Source organism: Nannobrachium achirus (assembly GCF_963921795.1).
Source record: "Nannobrachium achirus genome assembly, chromosome: 24".
Classification (NCBI taxonomy): domain Eukaryota; kingdom Metazoa; phylum Chordata; class Actinopteri; order Myctophiformes; family Myctophidae; genus Nannobrachium; species Nannobrachium achirus.
This window is the reverse complement of record NC_137831.1, coordinates 28496297-28520799: the sequence shown is the minus strand read 5'-3', so window position 1 is coordinate 28520799 and position 24503 is coordinate 28496297. Positions and strand designations below refer to the sequence as shown.

Below are 24503 nucleotides of genomic sequence, written 5' to 3'. Positions count from 1 at the left end.
TTCAGTACAGTACGAAAATCAACATGGAACAGCGAGTGGGGCAGCGTCGACTGGTGTTCACAGAATGAGAGCAGAGTTATTGACAATAGCCACAGACAGACAGACGGATGGATGGATGGATGGGCAGACGATGACATATGGACAGGCAGATCGAGAGGCATTGATCCCGTGACTCTACACTAGCACACTGTACATTGATTGAGGCGACAGAAATGCAGGAACATCCACAGCACAGACTCGGATGTCATGCACGCGCACGCACACACACCCCAACTGACAATCAGTGAATATCTTATCGTCTGGTCAGCAGCCCATGTTGCCTCTTAGTTCAATAAACAACAGCATGGCCTTCATGTGGATCTCCATCGTTATGTTGACGATGTCCTGTTGACATTGATTGGTGATGCCATATTGACCTCCAGATGGAGTTATTTGCCTCTCCAGTATTCTCTTCTATGTGGCTTGCCATGCTGTAAAAACCATGGCTTGCATCATTGGAAGGTAAATGGTAAATGGTGCAATAAATATAAATGTATGTAGCGCTTTTATTCAAAGTTATTTACATACATTGTGCATTACATTCACCCATTCACACACACACATCCATAACCTGATGGCGGAGGAAACCATGCAAGGCACCATCCTGCTCATCGGGAGCAATTAGGGGTTCAGCGTCTTGCTCAAGGACACCTCTAAACTAACTCTGGGGGCACCCGGGATCGAACTGGGAACCTTGCTGTTCCCATCCGGTCCGCTCTACCGGCCACTCTACCCCTGAGCCACTATCGCCTCGAAATGCCCCCGAAAGTTATTCATAGTTCTGTTGTAGTGCTTGTTGCCCTGGACAGATTCATCTTCATGGTCCCTTACACATTCACAGTCGCACCCAAGAGCTGAGACAACATACTGTACCTCTACATGTGTTTACTGTCGATTGATCTGGACTGGATTCACACATTTCACACAGGGCAAAATGTGGGTTGGGGATAATAATAATAATAAAACTTTATTTGTATAGCACCTTTCATGACATGAAATGCAGCTCAAAGTGCTTTACAGAGCATAAAATGAAGCACAAGTGCTTAACAGAGAAAATGTCAAATAAAATTAAAAAAATACATAAAAAAGAAATTATTGAAACGAATACAATAAAGCAAGAAAAAATAAAAGCATAGAACATTGAAGAACAATTTCAGAGCAGTGCGGACGTCAATAGCAGCACAGGGATTAAAAAAATTCAGCTAAAAGCAAGAGTAAAGAAATAGGTCTTGAGCTGTGCTTTAAAGCTATCCACCGAGGCTGCCTGTCTCAGGTGTAGTGGAAGTTTATTCCAAACTGTCGGTCCATAGAAGCAGAAAGCTGCTTCACCATATTTTTTATGTCATTGTTGGCGCCTCAAGTAGGTCTGCACTAGAGGACCTGAGTGGGCGGGTTGGAACGTATCTATGCAGGCAGTCATAGAGGTACGAAGGTGCCAGACCATTAAGAGCTTTATAAACAAGTAAAAGAATTTTAAAATCAATCCTAAAAACAACCGGGAGCCAGTGTAGCGACGCTAAAACTGGAGTAATATGTTCTCTTATCTTAGTTTTTGTTAAAACTCTGGCTGCTGCATTTTGAACAAGTTGTAGTCTGTCAGTTGTATTCTTTGGCAGACCAGAGAGAAGTGCGTTGCAGTAATCAAGCCGAGAGAAAACAAAAGCGTGGATCAGCGTTTTTGCATCGTTCAGCGACAGATAGGCTCTAATTCGCGCAATATTTCTAAGGTGAAAGAAGGCAATCTTCGTGACATGATTAAAGTGTGTATTAAAATTTAATTCAGCATCAATGATCACCCCCAGGTTCTTTACAGACGTGTTACTTTCTTTAGCCAGGTTACCAAGTCTATTTATTATTGATTCTCTCTGGGCTGTAGAACCTATTATGAGAACTTCTGTCTTGTCCTCATTTAGGATGGATGGAAGTATTCAGTGCTGGTGAAAACCTTGTTGAATCCGTAGCCAGACAATCAGAGATCTCCGCCTGCCAATGCGTTGCCGGTGTTAATTTCGTAGACTAAAACTATGACTAATAATTTTTTTGTCGACCACTTTGTGAGCTTGTAGAATGGCTATTTTCAGCATGCCACCAAGTGTAAAGCCATTATGACGCCATCAAGGCTCGCCAAAATACATTTTAAAATGTAATACATTAAAAAATACAGTTAACTGTAGATTTAGTCGACTATGATATTTACTAAAACTAAAACCAGACTAAAACGAAAACTTTTCAGATGACTAAAATATGACAAAAACAACACACAAAAAAGACTCTGACTTACAACGACGTACAAGTAGGCAGATATCTCTCATTGTCTGGCTGCACGGGACTATAGATTATGTTTATTATACTGTATATCTGCATGTGTTTGGATATGAATGGATTCCTCTGTGTTTCTGTCATGGTGTATTTGTATGGTCACTCACTGGGACTGCACGACACCAATAAATAATCATAAGTAAATTGTTGTTGTTGTTATGTCTCTGGTGAATAGTGTGATTTTAAGACGTGGAGTTGTGATACAGTATGTGTGTCCACACAGGTTTCTCTTTTACAGACTGAACACCGGGTGTGACGAATAAATGATACGAAAATGGTTGACGAATATTATGCATCAAAACTATTCATGTAATTCATGCAGGTTCAGTGAGGAATCTCTGAAAAATCATCACTCATCAAAATGACACTCAGACACGTGTATTATTCGTGTTATGTGTGAATTTACTCATCATAACACAAACAACACTTTGGTAAAATATAATTTTGGACAAATAAAGCGCACAGTAAAAGGCCCAGATGTGTAGGGGCCATAATAATGTGCAAAATGATTGGTTTGGGCGGAGAGAAAATGACACACCAGCCACTTTGGATGATGCTATTCCAAATGGAGTCCATTCATTGATTAATAACTTTTGACCTTCTCATTTATTTTGATCCTTTCTTTCACTCCTCTACCCCATCTAGTTAGTTATTCTAGTAGTCACTTTGTTGGCATGACTGTTTGACACACATTCTTGGTTATTTAGCATCACTCATTCTATGTGTCTCTTCTCTCTCTGTTTGTCTGTCTCTCTCTATCTTCCTCTCTCTGTCTGTATGTCTCTCTCTCTCTCTCCTGTTCTCTCCTCAGGTCGAGTGAGAACCAGAAGACAGAGTTCAGGAAATGGCCCCGCGGTGACAGACAGCCGAGGGCGGAGCCGAGGCAAAGTGGTCTCCCAATCACAGCGTGAGTAGCTCTTTATGTCACCTGCACAACGTGACGCCGTTCTGGTTTCATACTGAAGACGTGGAAACTTTGGAAAGGTGCATTTGTCCGCATGAACTGCAAATGAATTGCATAATCCACTAGGAACGCAGTGGCTCAACTACACACACCTCTACGTAGATCACTGGTTCTCAAACTTTTAGATTTCAAGGACCCCCCTTAACTGTACGCTGTAACTGGCAGTATACATGGGTCCACACTGGTTATCATGAGACAGAATTTATTTGCAAGTGTGGTTGCTGTGACGCAAGTCACCCTCCAAATTAATTCTGTCTTGGCCATATATGAAGGCGTGACTGACTGACTCAAATGAGCTGCAGGTTTTCATAGTAAATGCGACCTATGGTCGCAATCAAGGTGGGGGTCCATCACATGAAAATATGAAGAGAACCACTGCTATAAGCATCCCCACAGACTAGTACATCACCAAACGTTTCAAACCAAACATGTCAACTGTCTCTAACATCAGCCTACTGCATATCCATTGTCTTCATTTCAGCGGGCAGTCGCTCTGGCTCCCCGGGGAGGCTGCTCAGCACCACGTACGGCCGGATCCCCCGGCCCACCATGGGCACCGCCACCGTCACCAGCACCCCCAGCATGGCCGACAAGAGCAGGCCCAGAGGACCAGCTCGCAGCCAGGGCTGCAGCAGAGAGACCAGCCCCAGCAGATCAGGCATGGGTAAGATCTGGACCCGCCACTGCACAATATAATACATAGTAATACACACAATAAGCATAGGCAAGGCATGTGTGCGCACACACATTCTTCCTGTGTCTTGTCATGCACATACGGTACATCCTCGACACATGTAAACACACACACACACACACACACACACACACACACACACACACACACACTTGCAATATTCAACCACCTTGCATTCTCTTAGTCAAGGGGTTCACAACCCTTTCCATGCCAAATAGGCATAGCGTCTGGCAGCGGTAAATGGCACGTCTAACGATCTGCTTTTTTTTTTTTTTAAATATGAGCAATAATGTCTTTCCCAAAATAGGGACGCCAGGTTGGAAGTGGTTAAACTGGCACAATAATCACCTGAATTGAAAAGAATTGATTGGAAATTTGACTTAAAAGTGGGAAACCCCCACATTAAAAGAACAAAACAAACAAAAACACTTTGCTCTAGTTCTTCTGGTCATGCTAATCAGTGTATCTAATCCACAGTCTCTAAGCCCCGTCCTGTCTCCCTGCCTGAACTAACCAACTCTCTGTGTCTGCACAGTGGCCTCAGACAGGCATGTCACTGTCTGACTGTTTGTGCTAAAAGCTAAACCTCTTCCTCCTCCTCCTCTTGCGCTGCTGTCTGTCTCTCTGTCCTCCCTTCTCCCCCACTCTCTCTCTCTCTGTCTGCCGCCACGTCACGTCACGCCTCGCCACGTTGTCACTCCCCCCCTCACTACTACCACTAGCCCGGAGTCGAATCCCCCGGCCCAGCATGAGCCAGGGCTGTAGCCGCGACACCAGTCGCGAGAGCAGTCGGGACACCAGCCCCGCTCGGGGCTTCTCTCCTCTGGGTGAGTATCTAACTCTCTCTAACACAACAGCCAAACACTGCCCTCTGCTGGCCCTGGAGACTCCCTGCACGCAACCGCATGTCTTCTTGTCACTCTTTAACTGTACTCTAATACTCCGTTGTTCTATTGTGTTCTACTCTACTCTGTGCTCTTCTGTACTACTGTACTATAATCTATGCCAGTGGTTTTCAAACGTTTATTTTTATTTTTTATTTCAAGGAGCCCCTTAGTTAACTCTGACAGTGTACAAATGGAACCAAACGCACCTGTTAGGGTCAATTTGCTTCCATTTGTACACTGTCAGAGTTTCAGACTTTTTTCAATTTAGACCCCCCTCAAGCCCTTTCCTGAGAGTCCCTGATGTAGAGCCTAGATGTAGTACCAAGGTTCCAAAAAGTGGCATAACCTTTTCCTGTTCTTGTTCATTTTCCCATCACTTGGTTTGAGCCGGAAACACGCTCAGTGCGAAGGTTTTTATATTCGTTTCATGGTTCCAATCTGCTTCTCATCCAATCAAACAAAGCTACGGGAAAACGGGTATGCCACCTTCTGGAAACCCAGGTCTATACAGATAAGCTCTGCGCATTCACACCTACTGTACCGTAACTATGGGTCCAATAGGTTTGACTCAGGCCAGGAGAGATTAAATCAGACAGCCACCCCCCACAGCTATTCTATTCTATTCTATTATACTACTCTACTTTCATTCTTTTCTGTTTTTTTTTGTTTTTTTTCTCGATGTTGTTCTGTTTGACTCCGTTCTATTCACCATACTAATTGAGTGTGTTGTCAGTGACTTACAGTATGTTAAGTACACAGAATGATAGATCAGAAGGCTGTTCTGTAGCCTTTTGCTACGTGAAACAAGATCCTGAACCTCTACATGCGTCGTTACAATTTGTACTGTCTCAAGTCATTTAGTTTTGTTCTCCTGCTGTAGTGTTGTTACTCTGAATGGTAAAACTATCGTAGTACTGGTGTTGCTATATACGCAAGTCGTTATGGCACGGTGACATCCATGGGGTTAAGTGCGAACGCCATCACGTGACCTCACTTCCTCCTGTCCCAACCCTCTACTTCTTGCAGTGACTCGCCGTCACTCCCGTTCTACCAGTGCGCTGTCCTCTGCAGAGTGCTACTCAGGTGACCGCCAAGAACGCACGACTACTCAGCTGCCGGCCAGTTTTATAAAATAAATGGATTTTATGCTTATTAGAATTGTTCACGGACGTCCACAGTCCACACCAGACACAATAACTATACTCGGGTGGAAATCTTGTATGTCCAAAACCGTTCGTTTTGTATTTAGCATTTTAAAATGTTGAACTATTGATCGCTATTTGAACTAGCGATGAACTAGCGATCGCGAGGTGCAAAACGCGAGGCGTTGTGTGCTTGTAGATCGGCTATTTTCACTAGTTTGGTGCGACAGTCTTGTATGATGAAACAAGGCTTTACCTTACAAAGAAACACACAAATTTGAAACTTGGAGATACAAGGTTTCTGCCTGACAGTGACACTATATACTAGTTATAGTTATAGTAAGTGGACTCTGCCGTCCACTTACTGGAAGTAAGTAAATTATTTTAACTTTACTCTTGATTTATAAGGGTCTCATTGAAATTCCTAGAATATACTGTATGCAATACCTCAAACAAAGAAAAAAAAGCCTTTTAGTACACAGGAAAAAGCATCAGTGTTACATTTGTATGCGCTCTGAGCTACAAAATGGATAAATTAACACTGAGGATTGACAGATGAGGATTGACAGATGATGTGATCAATGTCCTCGATTTAATTTGACGCATTGTTCAAAGCATTTATCAAATGCTGGGTTTGACTGTTAACCTGGCCTGGCTGAGTGGTCCTGCTTTATGAAACACATTCTCTTGCATGGAGAGCAACACACACACGCACGCACGCAGGCACGCACACACACACACACACACGCACACACACATACACACACACGCACCCACGCACACACACACACACACACACACACACACACACACACACACACACACACACACACACAGCCAGAGATAGATGTCTACTGTGTCTGTCTCTGGTCTCTATCGTCCCGGTTTGTGAAACTTAACACCAGCCACCAGCCAAAGGTCTCTCTGTCGCTCTGCACTAATGTTGCTTTCCCAAAGCATAGAAACGACTCGACTATACTGGCCTTTTTTGTGGGTATTTGGCAGATGGTTGAACCTCGCTATGAGGACCAGCTACATTGAAGGTTCCAATGAGCAGTTGAATATTATGGAAAAGTACCATAATAGCGATCCAGCCAGACGCTTTTCTATTCTAAAAAGCTTCTTTTACGGCTGGTAAAACAGTCAAAGTGGCTGTTGTAAATGTTGCAGTCAATCAACCACTGAAGCTAGTGGATTAACCAGTTGAGGCAGGAAGAGTAGAAAATCTTCTCGTCCTGTTAAATGCCTCATCACTCAAACAGACTATTTGACAGTAGCTGTGCCAGTGTGACGTTTGGTTAAGGCAGAGCGGACGGACATAAGAGCCTTTAGGTGTCTGATATTAATTTCTCACGGTGGTCCACATTGAACAGAAAGCTTCTCCCTCCCATAGCCAATCCCTTCACTCCAGCAGCCAGGACTTTGCGTTGCCTCAACATCCCTCAGTGATTTGCACTATTACTGCCATCATAATTTTCGTGAATGCTATTTATTTTGATTATGTCCCTGTTACATGATGTTAATTTTGCTCTTTGTGTAATGTGAGGGCTGATGTTATAGATTAATTTAAAGGAGCTATAGTCAACTTTTTCTTGAAAAACGGACGCTAAAATAAAAAGAATGTTTGAAAATATTTTATAAAAAAGACCATTTCATATATGTGTTTCTATTCAAAAATGACCACAAAAAGCATAAAATAATGGTAAAATAATCATTTTGGCCATTGTCAGACTGACTTTGTTTACATCCTTATCAATCCATATAAAAGCATAGAAGAGGGATGTAAACAAAGTCGGCCTGACAATGGCCAAAATTATTATTTTATCATTATTTTACGCTTTTTGTGGTCATTTTTGAATAAAAACACATATATGAAGCTTAATCTTTTTTATAAAATATTTACGAAACATTATTTTTATTTTAGCATCCGTTTTTCAAGAAAAGGTTGACTGTAGCTCCTTTAAGATGTGTTTATTTGTCTTTTTTAATTTATCTGCACTGCTGAGTTATCTGACTGCCTATGCACTGTTCATTGCACATTTTTTTGCATTTTCTGTTTACCTTTGCAGGGAAAGATTTTATTGCTGGCTTCTTCTGTTTTTTCCTTAGACATTTTTCTTTTTAATGATGTATGCAATTTATGTGATAATGATAATAATACCTTACTGTATGCCGAGCGTTCCTTGGTTTGTCCCCAAATCATCCATGCACAAAGCTCAGTTTTTGACCCATTTGCTTGCAGGGGATCAAAGTTGAGTTCATTCAAAATGTCACCAACACATTATATTTAACCACCTGAACCCCATATTCTGCAGTTGACAGGGGTTCCCTGTGGGTCTGTACTTGGATCCCTCTTTGTTCCCCTCTACACCAAATATCGTTGCTCAGTACGTGTCACATTGCAACACATTGAGAGCTTGTAGATCGTCTGTTTTCGCCTACCCGCAGTAGCGATGCTGGGGTTCATGTGGTTAATCATCCTTCATTATGTCCTTGCCACATGCTCTCTGTCTCTGGGGTGTCGCACCAAATTATGGGCCCTGGGTCTTAAACTATTGAAAAATAAAATAGCAGATATACAAGCTTGTAGAGCTTGTAGATATGCTGTTTTTGAAAGATCGTGAAAGGTTTTTGAAAATTTCAAATCCTTCAGACCTTTTCATATGAAGGACCCGCAAAATGATATGTATTTGGCCACGGACCCCCATCTGAAAATATTTAGTACCAGGGACCCCCCCAGAAGCAAAATTTTAGTTACAAATGTTCGCTTAAAAAAATACATCTATTCAAAGATTTGCAAACATTTTCACGACTTTTCAAAAATAGCAGATCTACCAGCTCGCAGCGCGGCACTCGGTGCCGCGCTGTGAGCTTGTATATCTGCTATTTTTCAATAGTTAAAGTATAAAATAATCCTAGGCCCCTCCACCTTGGGCCCTAGTAACTCAGTCCCACTCCCCCCCCCCCCCCCCCTTGTGAGTGACGCCCCTGCCTACTGGGCTGGGTGTTCAGTAGAAAACCCACCACAACCTTCCCCTAACCTTCTCCCCCTGTCTCCCCTGTGCTCCACCTCAGACCGCCTGGCCCATCAGGCTCGTATCTCGGCCTCCGTCAACGCCATGAGGATCCTCAACACTGGCACGGAGGTGGAGGCCGCCGTGGCCGACGCCCTGGTAAGAACATGGATGATTTATACCCGTTAATGTCTTCTAAGTCTAAAACAGTTAAAGAGTTTTTCTGAGAAAAGTATGTTGCTATGAATCAGCGGTGCTCAAACCTTTTCATGCCAATGACCACCCAAGATTATGTTTTTTTGCCCGCCAACTGTTTCCTCCATTTAGTTTTTTTTTTTTTTTGTTAAATATTTTCAAAAATGTGTTTCCCACAAAGGTTTTACAAATTTAAAATTAATAAATAAAAATAAAAAAAATCCATAAATACAAAATAATTGTTTATATCTGAGATAGTGATAAGTGATAGCCGATCTTGTGAGAGTGTACATCGGCTATTTTCACTAGTTTGCATCCCGTGGAGACGAGGAACTGGAACTGAAAAGTTTGGGAACCACTGGTCTACACGCTCTCCCCAAGACCACGCAGTAGTTGTTGGCAGTGACAGAGACTACATGTGGGACTTGGGAATTGGCATATCGACAAAAGTGGGAGAAAAGTAGAAAAATACTTTTTTTTTGTATCCATTTAGAACGGGTACACATTATTGTGTATCATTATTTTATGCTTTAACTATTGACAAATAGCAGATATACAAGCTCACAGCGCGGCACCGAGTGCCACGCTGCGAGCTTGTAGATCTGCTATTTTTGAAAGATCGTGAAAATTAGAATTCTGATTCTATAAGTGTCTTTTTAATCCTTCTAAGGTTTTTTTTGAAAAACCCTATGTTTCTATGTCAGCAATCTGGCCAGCCATCGTCAAAGAAAAGGTTCTTTTCACTTAACTGGAGCTCAGTTAGTCTGTTCTTGAGAGGTAACTATGTCAGTGGTTCTCAAACCTTTTCATGCCCAAACTGATATTTATTTGGCCACGGACCCCCATCTCAAAATATCTAGTTCCAGGGACCACCCAGAAGCAAAATTTGAGTTACAAACGTTCGCTTTTAAAATACATAGGCTATATTCAAAGATTTGCACACAATTTTCACGACTTTTTTCAAAAAATAGCAGATCTACAAGCTCGCAGCGCGGCACTCGGTGCCGCGCTGTGAGCTTGTATATCTGCTATTTTTCAATAGCTAAAGCATTCAATAATTCTATGCCTAAATGGGTTAAAAGATTTGTAGAATACGTTTCCTGTCACAGTGCTGTAATTGCAACATTAGACTTTCCCCGGGGCCTGTTCATTGTGATGTAATTGACTCTCTACTCTTCTTCCTCGGGTCAATCTCAGCTGTTAGGAGACTCCAGGAATAAGGTACATACGTCGACAAGTTCATTCCTCCTTCTGTTGCATGCAAAGCATGTCCCGTCACGCAAATGCACAACGTTTTCCTTCCACATTGTCACATAATGACGTCAATGGTGTCAGGGTTCCTACGCAAAAGTATTTATGAATGAGATCCGACTTCATCCCAGTCTTTTCAATTTTAAGAATTAGACAAACTTTAGTAGCGGTGAAGGAACGTTATTCAATGATTCATGAATGTTTTCTAATAGCTGTCCGTTAATTCTATGTCTGTGTAATACCCTGAGACTTTCTGCACAGAAGTGTATGGGAACCCTGTGCATGAATTGTCCCGTTCTGGCACCAAGAGGATTGATTGTGTTGTGGGGTCCTTGCTCCGTAGATTAAAACTCAGATGTAGCCGTGACGTACTGAGTTTTAAGCCCACTCATCGCCTTTGTTGGCTGTTATCACCTACAGTATGTCTCTGTCCTCTTTTCCTAGCCATAAAAGCACTCAAGCCCTATTTACTTTATCAGGCGATAAATGGCAGAAATAGCCAATCTACTTACAACGCATCGTATCACAATGTGTTGTGAGCTTGCAGATCAGCTATTTTTAGTAGGTGTGCCAGGTTGAAATTGGTAAAAATGCACCATTATTTGTGTTGAGCAGAGCAGCTTGCAGGCCATTGATCTCTATAATAACATTACATGTCCGAAACCATCACCAGCTGGCATGCTGCCACCATGCAGCGGCGTCTGCATTAAAGAGCAAAGATACTAATTGTAACAAAGCGCAGCGACACAGGAATCGTTCAAATACTGTACACCAGGGGTCTTCAACGTTTTCAGGCCAAGGACCCCTTAGTTGAGAGAGAGATGAAGCAGGGACCCCCACAATCTTTTCACCTTTAGTTTCCATATAGTTTCATTGTTTGACAGCACAATCATCAGTGTATTTTGGATTCATGTCAATTTGTGTTTTCAGATATTTAACCCCTTGAACCGTCAATACTTACTAAACTTGACCTTTCACTCTGTACTTAGTCTGCTCTTTTACCCCTCTATACCAAACCTCTTTGCCAAAAATAGCCGATCTACAAGCTCCCAACGCCTCGCAGCGCGAGGCGTTGTGAGCTTGTAGATCTGCTATTTTTGGCTAAAGGTTAGGCTAGGGTTCAAGTGGTAATATAAAAAAGGAGAAAATAAGTTTCTATCACACAAAGATTTGTAGGACCCCCTGTAGTAACTCTGAGGACCCCCTAGTGGTCCCGGACTCCCTGTTGAAGACTCCTGCTGTACACTCAACCCCTTCAGCATGGCATGAAACGCATTCCCTCTGTGTGCCCGGCATCCCTTTGGAACACAGCTGCATGGTAGACGTGAGGAAAGCAGTGCTGTGCCTTGGCTGTGGAATTAACATAAAACATTCTAAAAGAATGACATACCGAGAACAGCACAATAACAACAACACATATGTTTTAAAACGGGAGAGTATTTTTTGCACGTCTTTCAGTCCAAGTGTATCAAAAAAGTAACTGGGTTAAGCAACGTTGGTCTCACCAGGTTAACATTCACCAGCGTCAACAGGTTAGCATTTCACTGGTTAGCATTCACTAATGTTAGTTTTACTGGGGTTAGGGTTAGGTTTAGGTGTATCTCCATCCCCCCGACTTTCAGCACCTCCACGCAGCCAATCACAAGCTTCCGCTGCCTTAACCTAGTTGCTTTTTTGATACACTCTGACTGTAAGACCTGCAAAAAACACTCTCCCGTTTAAAATAAGACACCTCTCCTCCTCCATCCCTCTGCTCGCTAGTTAGGGGTTTTAGATGATAATGCATGACCGCTGTGAGCTCGCAACCCTTGATGACATATTTGTGACATTATTCAATATTTATTTACTCTCGAAATTACAATTACGGATGTCACAAATGTGCCAAAAACAACAGATCTACAAGCTTGTGGATCTGATATTTTTGGCGAGCGACAACGCCGCACAGCGAAGCACACATCGGGTGTTACGCCAACTACCGTCTCCACCATCACCTCTTATTTCATCCCCTTCCTCCTCCTCCTCCTCTTCATCTCTCTCAGCGGCGGCCGGCGAGGCGTCGGTTTGAGTCCCCGGGCATGTATTCGGACGACGACGCCAACAGCGACGCGTCCAGCGCCTGCTCGGAGCGCTCGTACAGCTCGCGGAACGGCGCGCCACACTACATGCGCCAGACGGAGGACGTGGCGGAGGTGCTGAACCACTGCGCCAGCTCCAACTGGTCCGAGAGGAAGGAGGGCCTGCTGGGCCTGCAGAACCTGTTCAAGAGCCAGAGGATGCTCAGGTACTACTTAGTAACTAAGTTATGTAGTTAAGTACAGGATTTTTACTTTACTGGAGTATTTCCAATTTTCTGTACTTTTACTTCTGCTCCATCTCAGAGGCAAATGTTATACTTTTGTGTTGTGAGGGTCTGTAACTATGGGTACAATTTGAGAAATAGTTATTGTGAGGACCATTGTCCTTGTCCAGAGAATTGGTTGTTTTATGGTAAAATACGATTTGGCGTTTATGCATTGTGAGCTTGTAGATCAGGCAGCTATTTTTGGTGCAAAAAGTCAGTGGTTCGAGAACCACTGACCCAAACCCCTTAAATGACAAAATGAGGCATGAATTAGGATAATCTCACATTCTCCATCTTTCCTTCTCTCTCTCTCCCCTCCTCTCTCTCATAGTCGTGTGGAGTTGAAGAGACTCTGTGAGATCTTCACCAGGATGTTTGCAGACCCACACAGCAAGGTAAGGACCCCCCCCCCCCCCCCACACACACACACACACACACAGTGCATGCATCACACATGTCCTCTCCCCCTCCAGGTTGCATGACTGACAGTTTGTGTTTCACAGCAGGAGGTCAGACTAATCAAAATGACTACAGTAACTAACGTTGTGTCTTTTTGTTTTTTGTCACATCGCATGTCTGTCTGTGCGTCGCTGTGGACTCTTAACCCCAGAGAGTAAGTGTCCACTCACATTTTTAGTTATTATTTTTGAAACTTTAGTTGATCTTTCTTAACGGTCCTGCTGTCTGACTATTCATTTTCCCAGCTTAGGTCATCATATTGTGGGTTGTACTGGGAGGGATAGATAGATAGATAGATAGATAGATAGATAGATAGATAGATAGATAGATAGATAGATAGATAGATAGATAGATGTTGATTTCCCAGTTAGCGCTTGACACACAAACACTTGTAAAACATGTTACGTCACTTTGTTGCATCGTCCTCACTATAGGATGATTCATGGGTTGCATTTGTAGTCCTAAACGGCCATCTTGAGGACCAACACAGGTGTTTGAATTTGTGTAATTGGCATAGAACTAATGTTCTACACCAATCAGAACACCTGTGTTGGTCCTCAACATGGCCTACAAATGCAACCCATGAATAGGTGGAATTTGCCCTTTAATGTAATACTAATGTATATTCTATCTAATGTCTCCAACACTCACCTGTCTGTTTACCTGCTGGGGCTAACAACGACTTGAACATACTTCATCTCCTTGTCTGTCTTCTATTGTTTCTGTCTTTCTGTTTGTCCTATTCCTCTTCTCTCTCTCTCTGTCTCTGTCTGTCTCTCTCTCTTTGTCTGTCTGTCTCTCTCTCTCTCTCTCTCTCTCTCTCTGTCTCTGTCTGTCTCTCTCTCTTTGTCTGTCTGTCTCTCTCTCTCTCTCTCTCTCTCTCTCTCTGTCTCTGTCTCTCTCCTGCAGGTGTTCAGCATGTTCCTGGAGACGCTGGTGGACTTCATTCTCCTGCACAGAGAGGACCTCCAGGACTGGCTGTTTGTGCTGCTCACGCAGCTGCTGAAGAAGATGGGCGCCGACCTGCTGGGCTCCGTCCAGGCCAAGGTGCAGAAGGCCCTGGACGTCACCAGGTGAGAGAGAGCAGTCGGAAACATGCGTGGGAAAATCTCGAAAATGATTGAGGACTACGTAAGCAATTTACCCCGAGTGAGAGGACATTATGCTCTGATAATGTCCTGTGTTAGGGTGTTATCGGACGAGGCGAAGCCGAGTCCGATAACACCCTAACACAGGACATTATCAGAGCATAATGTCCGACCCCGAGTGGTAAATAGCTTTTCTACCACTTTTTCCCTTATACATGAAAGAAAACACATAGTTGTAACTTGCAAGGATCTTAAGTTACAATCATTATTGCCTATAAAACTTCCGCGAGACAGCAGATAGTTCCACCAACAACATCTTCTACTCACCAACAGATGGCGCCAACTCCATACTAATCCATGCGTCTAGCTTACAGCTAAGCTAACGTCAGTTAAAAGCACCGTTCCGGCCGTAAATAGAGGCTGTTCGCTTCCAGAAAGGCATAGGTTCAGAGAAAAGGGGCTTTAAAGTTGGCGGATTGCATTGGATCCAAATAAATCGGCGACGATAGTACGCACGTTAGTAAACATAGGACCGCTGCGACCTTCATTTGTTGGTTGGGGGAAAGGTGTTCCGACTACCTCCTGAAGTCCCCGGATGTACACTGAGGCGCATTGATCTCGGACAAGTCCTCACACAACTTTGCGGCAGTTGTCCTCTCATAACCTCCGGAATTTAGCCAATCAGAATCCAGTATTTGAACACGTGACTCGAAAAAGTGGTAGAATACTGATTTAGAAGGCTTTTGTAGAATCGGCCCCACGTCTTATAACCCATTTAGACCGGGAAGTGGGAACGCATCTGTGTGGCTTTAGATTTGAACCATTATTTTATACTATTCAAAAATAGCAGATCTACAAGTAGTAGATCTGCTATTTTTGGGAAAATCATGAAAAGGTGTTCAAATCTTTGAATATAATATATATACATATATTTAAAGTGAGCATTTGTGACTAAAATCTTTGCTTTTGGGCGTCCCGGGAAACGGAATATTTTGAAATGCGGGTCCGCGGGGCGCCCGCTGTCCTACTGGTCCAGGCGCATACCACTTAGGCATTGCCGCATAGGCATTGATGCCTGACGGCGTCGCCGGTTCGATTCCCGATCCGGACGACCTTTGCCGCGCGTCACTCCCCATCTCTCCCCAAATGTCCTGTCAGTCTACTTTCCTATCGAATAAAGGCATAAAAGCCCCAAAAAACTAATCTTAAAAAGAAAGAAATGGGGGTCCGCGGCCAAATACATACGATTTAAAACGTTTGAGAACTACTGATGTAGAAACATACGTTTTTCAGAAAACTGTTAGGATTTAGAAGACATTTTTAAGAATCAGCCTCAGGTCTGTAGTAACTTTATCTCTCTCTCTCTCTCTCTCTCTCTCTCTCTCTGGTTCCCTCTCTCCCCCTCCATCCAGGGATTCGTTCTCGTTCGAGCAGCAGTTCAACATCCTGATGCGCTTCATCGTGGACCAGACCCAGACGCCCAACCTGAAGGTGAAGGTGGCCATCCTGCGCTACATCGAGGCCCTGGCCAGACAGATGGACCCCGGGGACTTCGTCAACTCCAGCGAGACGCGCCTGGCCGTCTCCCGCATCATCACCTGGACCACGGAGCCCAAGAGCTCCGACGTGCGCAAGGTACAGTGACATAATGATGATAATTATTATTATTATTAACAATCTCAAACTTTAAAAACTTCAACGTCTCCCCTTAACTCTTGACAGTGTACAAATGGAACTAAATGGACCCTACAGTAACGGTTTCATTTAGTTTCAGGGTTCCCACGGTCATGAAATTCCTGGAAATATTTTGAAATTAGAAAAATTGTTTTCCAGTACTGGAAAAGTTTTGGAATTTATCAAGGGTCCTGGAAGGTCCTGGAAGAAATAGCTATGCGTTGTCTTTGGTTATTGATTTTGTTAATACCTCTGAAATGACAAATTAAAAATTGGCCAAATTGTCAAATATATAGAGGCAGAAATTGTGAAAATAGCCGATCGCAGATCGGCTATTTTCACAATAGAACCGTGTTATACAAAATTCCTCAACTCTTAGTGCTCGTCAGGGTGCCGGGTCCCCAGTTAAAACATGATTATTTCGGGGGTCACAAGGTTGAGAACCACTGGCATACACTACCTGTCTTTGGGCATTGCGCATAGGAGTAAGCAACCTGTTATTGAGCTGAATTATTGTTATAGTCCTGGAAATCGGGTTAAATATTCTGGAAAAGTTTTGGATACGTTTTGGAAATTAATTGGTAAAAATGTGTGGGAACCCTGTAGTTTGTACTGTATACTGCCAGGGTTACAGACTTGTAACGGTCAATTTAGAACCCCCAAAAGGAACCTCAAAAGTCCCTGGAAACTTTGAGAACTGCTATAATAGATTGGTTTTCACACATTTTTATATGTATTTGGCCATGGACGCCCATCTGTAAGGATGTTGTGCTTAAGAGAAGTCGGTTTGTTGGTGCGCTACCCATAAAAAACTGAGCTTTGTTCAGACCTTCTCCATCTTGGTCAACGATGGCGAGATCCATCGCTTGGAAAGATGGCCTCCTTGTTGTTCGCTTGGTTTGCAGTTTTTCTTTGCATTTAGTGTCCGTCTTTAGGTTTTGTGTTAATTCTTCATTCATATAAGCTTTTCATTTCATGTGTCCACTGGGAACGTCTCAGTTAGTATTCTAACAAGTCTCAAAAGGGTGGGTTTCAACCGACCAGGATTGTGTCGGTACATCGAGCTATAGCAAAGAGCTAACCAGTGGACGCTGATGTATAGCTACATAATACACCCTCTATTGTGTTCGCTCCCTATCATAACTAGTGGTGATAGGTTCATCAACACTAGCTCTGTTCGTTTTGTTATAAAGGGGCACTTAGACGATTTTGCACCCAAATCCTGTTTTGCTGAAGCTGAGGACATAAAGAAATAAACATGATGCATGAGTGGTGTGAGTGGGTTGAGAAATCACAAAACAGTCTAAAATCTTAAGTTTTTGGGTGCCACAGTTGGTTGCAAAATCGGCAAAGTGCCACTTTGTCACTTTTTCGTTCAAACCCCACGTTTCTCCTTTCATGATCTTTGAGTTGCATCATCCTCTATTCAGTTTCTGTTTTTTTTATTTATTTTTGTGTTGTGTTGTCATTATTTGTCCAACGTCCTGTTTCTTTGTTTCTGGAAACCCTCCTCCTCCTCCTCCTCCCAGACCCTCCATAACTGGGCTGGGGAAGAGCTGCGTCCCCCCAGCACCGTAGCCTCTCTGCCTGGGGAGGGCAACCTGGAGGAGAGGTGTAAACAGGTAGAACCTCCAGACAACGGCATGAACAACCCCCTATCCTTACCGTTGTATAACCTCCCAACCTCTAACCCGCCGGCTTGGCCTGTGACCTATGCACAGTTTGCACACACTGGGGTCAGCTGTAACCCCAACAACATGGATGTGATATGTGTTTAGTAGGGGTGTAACGATGTAGTAACTGAATCGAAAAATCTTTTTTTCATTTGCAATGATCTGCTATATCGATTTGCAAAAGCAAATATTGTACTGTTTGGCTCTGTATATCGTATCGTATAGAACGCTTATAATCGGTATCGAATCGTTTTGCAATGCAAATAATCTAAAGTATGTAAACTAAGTATTTGTGCCTTGTATTTAGTCATTTTAAGAGAGACTTACTTTTCCACTCCATATATAGCTACTCTTGGTCTGTCGATAAATGTGTGTAATCTCTGTGTTCATGTCAAGGTGCGGGTTTGTCCATATGTCTTGTAATATAATGTCCATATATTTGCTAACGAATCACAGTGTTTACTTACCGGTATTTATATCCATAATAATAGATTTTTACCTTAACAAACTGCTCGTATTGACACGTTTCACACAGATTTAATGTCTTAAATAGTATATCGATTTTAAATTATTGAATCGAATCGTATCGTATCGCCATGAATGAACCAATATCGTCCATGTATCGTATCATCAACCATGTATCGTGATGCGTATCGTATCGTTGTTCAAATATATCGTTACACCCCTAGTGTTTAGCTTGTTGTTTTGAATAAACACAGGACGGGATATCTGGATCACGGCAGAGTCGAAATGAATGTGATCGGAATGAACTAACTGCTGACCTAACAAATGACCAGTGTGCTGCCTGTATACGCAATATGTAACCTGGTGCATTGCATTATCTTATGAATATAATATTAAAGAAAACAGCCAAAACTGCAATTTGCTTAACACGTCTGTGCTCGTGATTCAGAGGTTTACCCTTGTTCTCTTTCAGCTGTGATGGCAGGCGCCAGTCAAATAATTAATTATGACCAGGCGGCAGTCAAATACCGCTGGCGATGCATTTTATAAGTTAATCGGCACGGCTACTACTGTTCTCTGGTCAGGAGATTATGTTGATACTTATAGTTACTTATTATAAAACGTACAGTTTCCTACCCTGATGGCAGTATGTGATATACCTGCACCTGCATGGATGTTTGGCTGTACCCAACCTTTTTTAATGGCCGTTTGTGATTGACTAACCTGTGCCAAAAAGTTGACCTCTCTCTCTCTTTTTTATAGCAGCTGAGGGGCTGTGCATGAGTCGTAACGGTTCATTTCTTATCCAACGGCAGTGACATAATAAATCACCGTGAAGAATCGTAGATTATCTGGGGCTCTGTGACGCTTTGTGTCTGTTCTTGTGTGTGTGTTTGTGTGTGTGTGTGTGTGTGTGTGTGTGTGCAGGCAGCTCAGGTGGTGCTGATCGCCCTGTTTGAGCTCAACACCCCAGAGTTCACCATGCTGCTGGGAGCGCTGCCCAAGACCTTCCAGGACGGGACCACCAAGCTGCTCCACAACCACCTGAGGAACGCCAGCGCCAACACGGGCATGGTAACTACTACGCTCAGTAGGGGGTGTCTTACCAAATGCTGGGCCCTGGGTACAAGGATTCACATCAGTTATTTTGTGCTTTAACCATTGACAAATAGCAGATATACAAGCTCACAGCGCGGCACCGAGTGCAGCGCTGCGAGCTTGTAGATGTGCTATTTTTGAAAAATCATGAAAATGTGTGCCAGTCTTTGAATATTTCAAATCCTTCTAAGGTTTTTTGGAAAAACGATGTTTCTGTCAGTGGTGCTCAGACTTTTTCATGTGAAGGACCCCCAAAATGATATGTATTTGGCCACGGACCCCCATCTCAAAATATTTAGTTCCAAGGACCCCCCCAGAAGCAAAATTTGAGTTACAAATGTTTGCTTAAAAAAATACAATTGACGTTTTCAAGACATTGAACGGCCATGAACGGGGGCTGCCACCGAAAATTGGGTAAGAACAATGGGAAAGATATATTTATGGCAAAACTATGGCAGCCCAAGTGTTAATAATGACTGTATTAGAGGTGCTGTTCATCACTGTATATGTATTACTAAAGTCAGCTTTGTCTTTGGTGTCCCTTACAGGTGTCTCCCAGTAACACAGCAGGACGCACGCCTCCTCGGCACCCCAGCAGTCGCAGCAGTCCTCTGACGTCCCCCACCAACTGTTCCCATGGGGGTCTTTCACCCAGGTACGTCTAGTTTACATCCAAGGGTTCCATTTGGTTTGGGGGGTTTCTTCACCACATAAGCTGTATGTCATAGTATGACAAATAGCGAAAATAACTGATCTACAGCACTGGTTCCCAAACACTGGGCCGGGACCCATTTGTGGGTCGTGAACACATTTCTATGGGTCACTTAATATTTTGTCCCTGACATTTTGTTTTTAATTATTATTATATATAAAAAAAAAAAAAAAAAAAACATTTATAAATAAAAGAAAAATCATAGAAATTCCATAAATTAGAAAGCAAATGTTTAAGAAGTAGTGAAAATAGACGGTATACATACAAACTCACAACGTTGTGAGCTGGTAGATCTGCTGTTTTCACCATTTTGGGTCCCGGGCAAACGTCTAATTTCTCTTTTGGGTCTTGAGCTCAAAGGTTTTGGAACCACTGATCTACAGGTATGCTGCCAGATCTGCTACTTCTCAGTTATGCTCCCAGATATGATACTGCAGGGGTTCCCGTGTTTGCTGAATATGGACATTTAACACTATTTATTGCTGCTTTTTCCCTCCAAAATCACTAGAGGATGCAGATGTCCATCAAGGGAAAGAAGTACTTTTGAGAGCGCTAACGTTATAAACTAGTGGTTGTCCGACAAACAAATACGAACAAAGGTATTCATAATAATCTATTTTGACAAAAGTTAAAATAAATCTGTCACATTTCCTGATATTGTTCGAAATACAAATATCGGCCTGATATATTGGCCAATCTGATATGTCGGACTATCTCTAGTCTAAATATCATATTCCGATGATGAAATCAACTTTGGACATTGAAACAGTAATATGCCTTGCATGATTTTAAACGCAATATCTTTGAATGTTTTGTTGTTATTGACTAACATTGTTGTGTTGGGAGTCGACATCCTGACAAACTCTTACTTCACACACAGGAGTTATTTTCTTCCTTTGACCTTTGCTCACGATCTCTCTATATCTTCTCTCCCTGGATCTCTCCTCTCCTCTTTCCCCCGCCTCCTTCCATCACCCTCCTCCTCCTCCTCTGTCTCTCTCCCCCTTACTTCTCCTGCATTCTCTCCTCTTCTGTCCTTTCATCGAACCTCCCTACTACAATTTCTCTCTTCCTCACCCTGTCCTTACCCTCTTCTATCTCTCCCCATACATCCATCCGTCTTTCAAACAGTCGTCTGTGGGGTTGGAGTGCCGACGGTCTCTCTAAGTACCCCCCCGTCCCCTTCCCCACCCCCCCTACCCCCCCTTCCTCCCTCAAAGCTCTCCGGCGCGCCTACTCTCCCAGGTAACCCACCCAGCCCCCAGCCCTACTCCTCCTCCTCTTCCTCTGTCTACCCCTCCCCCCCTTCCCCTTCTTCTTCATCCTCCGTTTGGGGTATCACAGTACAGCGACTGAGTTGGAGGCAGGCACATGCACACATAGAAATCAAAGGGGGCTTGAGCCCCTGCCCTTTTATCAGTCTGTAAAAAGTGCCCTGTCCAGACCATGAATGCAGTTTTCACGACGGTGAAAGAAATGCAAATGCCCCCCTTTCCATGCCATACCTGAAGGCGGCATTCAAGAGAATTGCCTTGTCCCAACTCGAACTTGCGAATGCAGCATCTTATGTTGAAAGAATTTCCCTCTCTGTGTAGAAATCCATGCCGTTACGCCACACCTCCAGTATTGACTTGATTATACTTAGTTCAGTGTGGTATCACACACTGAAAATAGCCGACCTCCAAGCTCACAACGCGTCGCAGCTCGACATGTTGTGACCAGCTGCGACGGCTGGTTAGAGGCAAAGCTATTTACTGACAAATTGATGATACAGTGTTTCTTACACGTTTAAATTTGAAGGACGATTACATTCATACACTCAAAAGTTACAGACCTGTAGGCTAAGGGTCTTTAGAGGTAGGTATTAGGTATGTATAGGGTCCCTGGACTCCACTTTGAGAATCACTGGATTAAATGATCGACAGAAAAGTTTCGACAGGAAGGTCCTGGAAAAATTTGCTATGCATTTTCTTTGGTTATTGATTTTGTTAATACCTCTGAAATGACAAATGAAACATTGGCAAAATTGTCAAATATTAGAGTCAGAAATTGTGAAAATAGCAGATCTACATGCTCACAACGCCTCGCAGCGCGAGGCGTTGTGAGCATGTAGATCGCCTATTTTCACAATAAAACCGTGTTATACAAAATTCCTCTACTCTTAGTGCTCGTCAGGTTCAAATATGATTATTTCGAGGGTTGAAAACCACTGGCATACACTACCTGTCTTACTCTTTGGGCATTGCGCATAGGTAGGAGTAAACAACTCGTTATTGAGATAAATTATTGTCATATAGTCCTGGAAATCGGGTTAAATATTCTGGAAAAGTTTTGGAAAAGTTTTGGAAATTATTTGGTAAACATGTTTGGGAACCCTGTACAATACTTCACCATACTAGCCTGACACTCCGCCTGAATTGACATTTTGTTTCACTCCAAACAAAAATGTAAAGGGGTGTGGCTAGCCATTCAGGGCCTGGGACCAGGCTATCACCATACAGTATATTTCGCTGGATAAACCCATAAAATGTAACGTGTAATGTGTCCGTAATTCAATTCCAGTGGTGTTGTGTCTCAAAGAATGGGAGGTTGATATGTTACATTTCCACCTATTCACTCACTCACACACTTATGCTGATTTTACAAGTAGAACAGGTTTTATGTTAATTACCGCAACTGAAATCCCTTTGAATGCTGAGTACTGTGAAACCCTTACTTTAAGGTCCCCAACGCACTGTTGTCATCTCTGCTTTGAGCGGAGCGACGTGTTCCGTTCATCCACTCACATTGTTGTTGTACTTTCATCCTGTTGTTGTATTTGTGGACGATGTTTAAACATGAAGGTATTCAGCCAGCGTCTGTACTCGGCTCACTCGTCTTGTCTCTCCTTGTGGGGGTTTTGTCAACATGCACACAGCTACAGTATGCATGAACACTGCACCGCACCATACAGACATCCATTATGTCATACATACAGTGTGTGGGCCGTTTTAAATGTGGGGTGAAGTCCTGCCCTGTTGCTCTGCCATGGATCAAGCATGGTGTCTTACATTATTAAAATGTAACTATCAAATGAAATATTAGATTTTGGAAAATATACTGAAAATAGAATGTGCTTGTAGATCGGCTATTTCCTAAATGTTTGTGTTATACCGTTGTAAAACAAATAACTGATCGAATGATTGCTAAGAGAATAATGGAAAGGACAGCTGCACGGCAGTCCCCGAAAACAAGATCACAACTTTTGGTGTGTGACACGGCGCCGTGATAAGCTGTGGCTGTCTCTCTATTTGCGCTCGAAAACTAGACAGACAGACTGAACATCCGACATGACCAATTACTAAAAAAATATTCCACTTTCCATTTTGTCCAGTTTGGCACAGATATGGAAAAGTGTGCCTGGTGAAGATAGGAAGGCTCGTTCCATGGCAGGGTCTGTGGCGTAATGTGCTGTACTGCACTGTACCGTGCTGTAATGTGTACTGTATGTGTTTATATGTACGCTTCAGGGAATACCACACACCACACACCCAGGACCACTGGTGAACATCTCTTCATCTCATCGTTCTGTGTTCCAGTGTTGGAATAAGACCCGGAACTACAGATTTTAACCATTATTTTATGCTTTAACTATTAAAAAATAGCAGATATACAAGCTCACAGCGCTTTTTCTTTTTTTATTATTACATTTGTAACTCAAATATTTGCTTCCGGGGGTCCCTGATACATAATATTTCGAGATGGGGCTCGGCTGCCAAATACATATAATTCTAGGGGTCCTTGACATGAAGTGGTTTGAGAACCACTGACATAGAAAGATGCGTTTTTCAAAAACCTTTGAAGGATTTAGAAGACATTTATAGAATCACAAAAAGTCACAAATATTCAAAGACTTTTTCGTTACCTAAAGCATGAAATAATGGTTAAAGAGGTTCAAGTCTTAACGCAACACAGACGCTTTCCAGGTCTTAATGGGTCAATAATGTTTGTGTGTGTGTGTGTGTGTGTGTGTGTGTGTGTGTGTGTGTGTGTGTGTGTGTGTGTGTGTGTGTGTGTGTGTGTGTGTGTGTGTGTGTGTGTGTGCGTGTGCAGCTTGTTGGAGTACGACAGTGAGAACCTGAACTCGGAGGAGATCTACAGCTCGCTGCGAGGCGTCACAGAGGCCATCCAGAACTTCAGCTTCCGCAGCCAAGAGGACCTGATGGAGCCTCTGAGGAGGGACGGCAAGAGAGACACCACGGTGAGTGGAGGGGAGGAAAGTTAGGGAAATATGGGGGAAATAGAGCGTTACACCCCGCCACTCCGACATGTCTCCTTTCCGACATGTCTCCATTCCGACACTAACCCTATCTCTAACCCTTACCCTAAACTTATGTCGGAATAGAGAGCGATACCCAAATAGAGCACTGGTTCACAAACACTGCAGACAGATTGTTATGGGTCCCTTAATATTGTTTCTTTCCTACATTTTGTTTTTAATTATTCTTA

At 43.1% G+C, this 24503-nt stretch overlaps 1 protein-coding gene across 1 annotated transcript in view; it reads left to right on the top strand.

The window, feature by feature from the left end:
• LOC308279973 (CLIP-associating protein 1-B-like) overlaps positions 1-24503 on the top strand; it is a gene marked incomplete at its 3' end in the record, with an annotated part of 105096 nt that overhangs the window by 70951 nt on the left and 9642 nt on the right. Inside the window, exons 20-31 of the mRNA XM_080720211.1 lie at positions 3170-3265; positions 3804-3986; positions 4739-4843; positions 9121-9218; positions 10452-10475; positions 12545-12786; positions 13178-13241; positions 14215-14378; positions 15806-16028; positions 19133-19279; positions 19852-19958; positions 24108-24255. Of these exons, the coding sequence (XP_080576337.1) occupies positions 3170-3265; positions 3804-3986; positions 4739-4843; positions 9121-9218; positions 10452-10475; positions 12545-12786; positions 13178-13241; positions 14215-14378; positions 15806-16028; positions 19133-19279; positions 19852-19958; positions 24108-24255 (1601 nt within the window). The remainder of the gene's footprint in view (positions 1-3169; positions 3266-3803; positions 3987-4738; positions 4844-9120; positions 9219-10451; positions 10476-12544; positions 12787-13177; positions 13242-14214; positions 14379-15805; positions 16029-19132; positions 19280-19851; positions 19959-24107; positions 24256-24503) is intronic.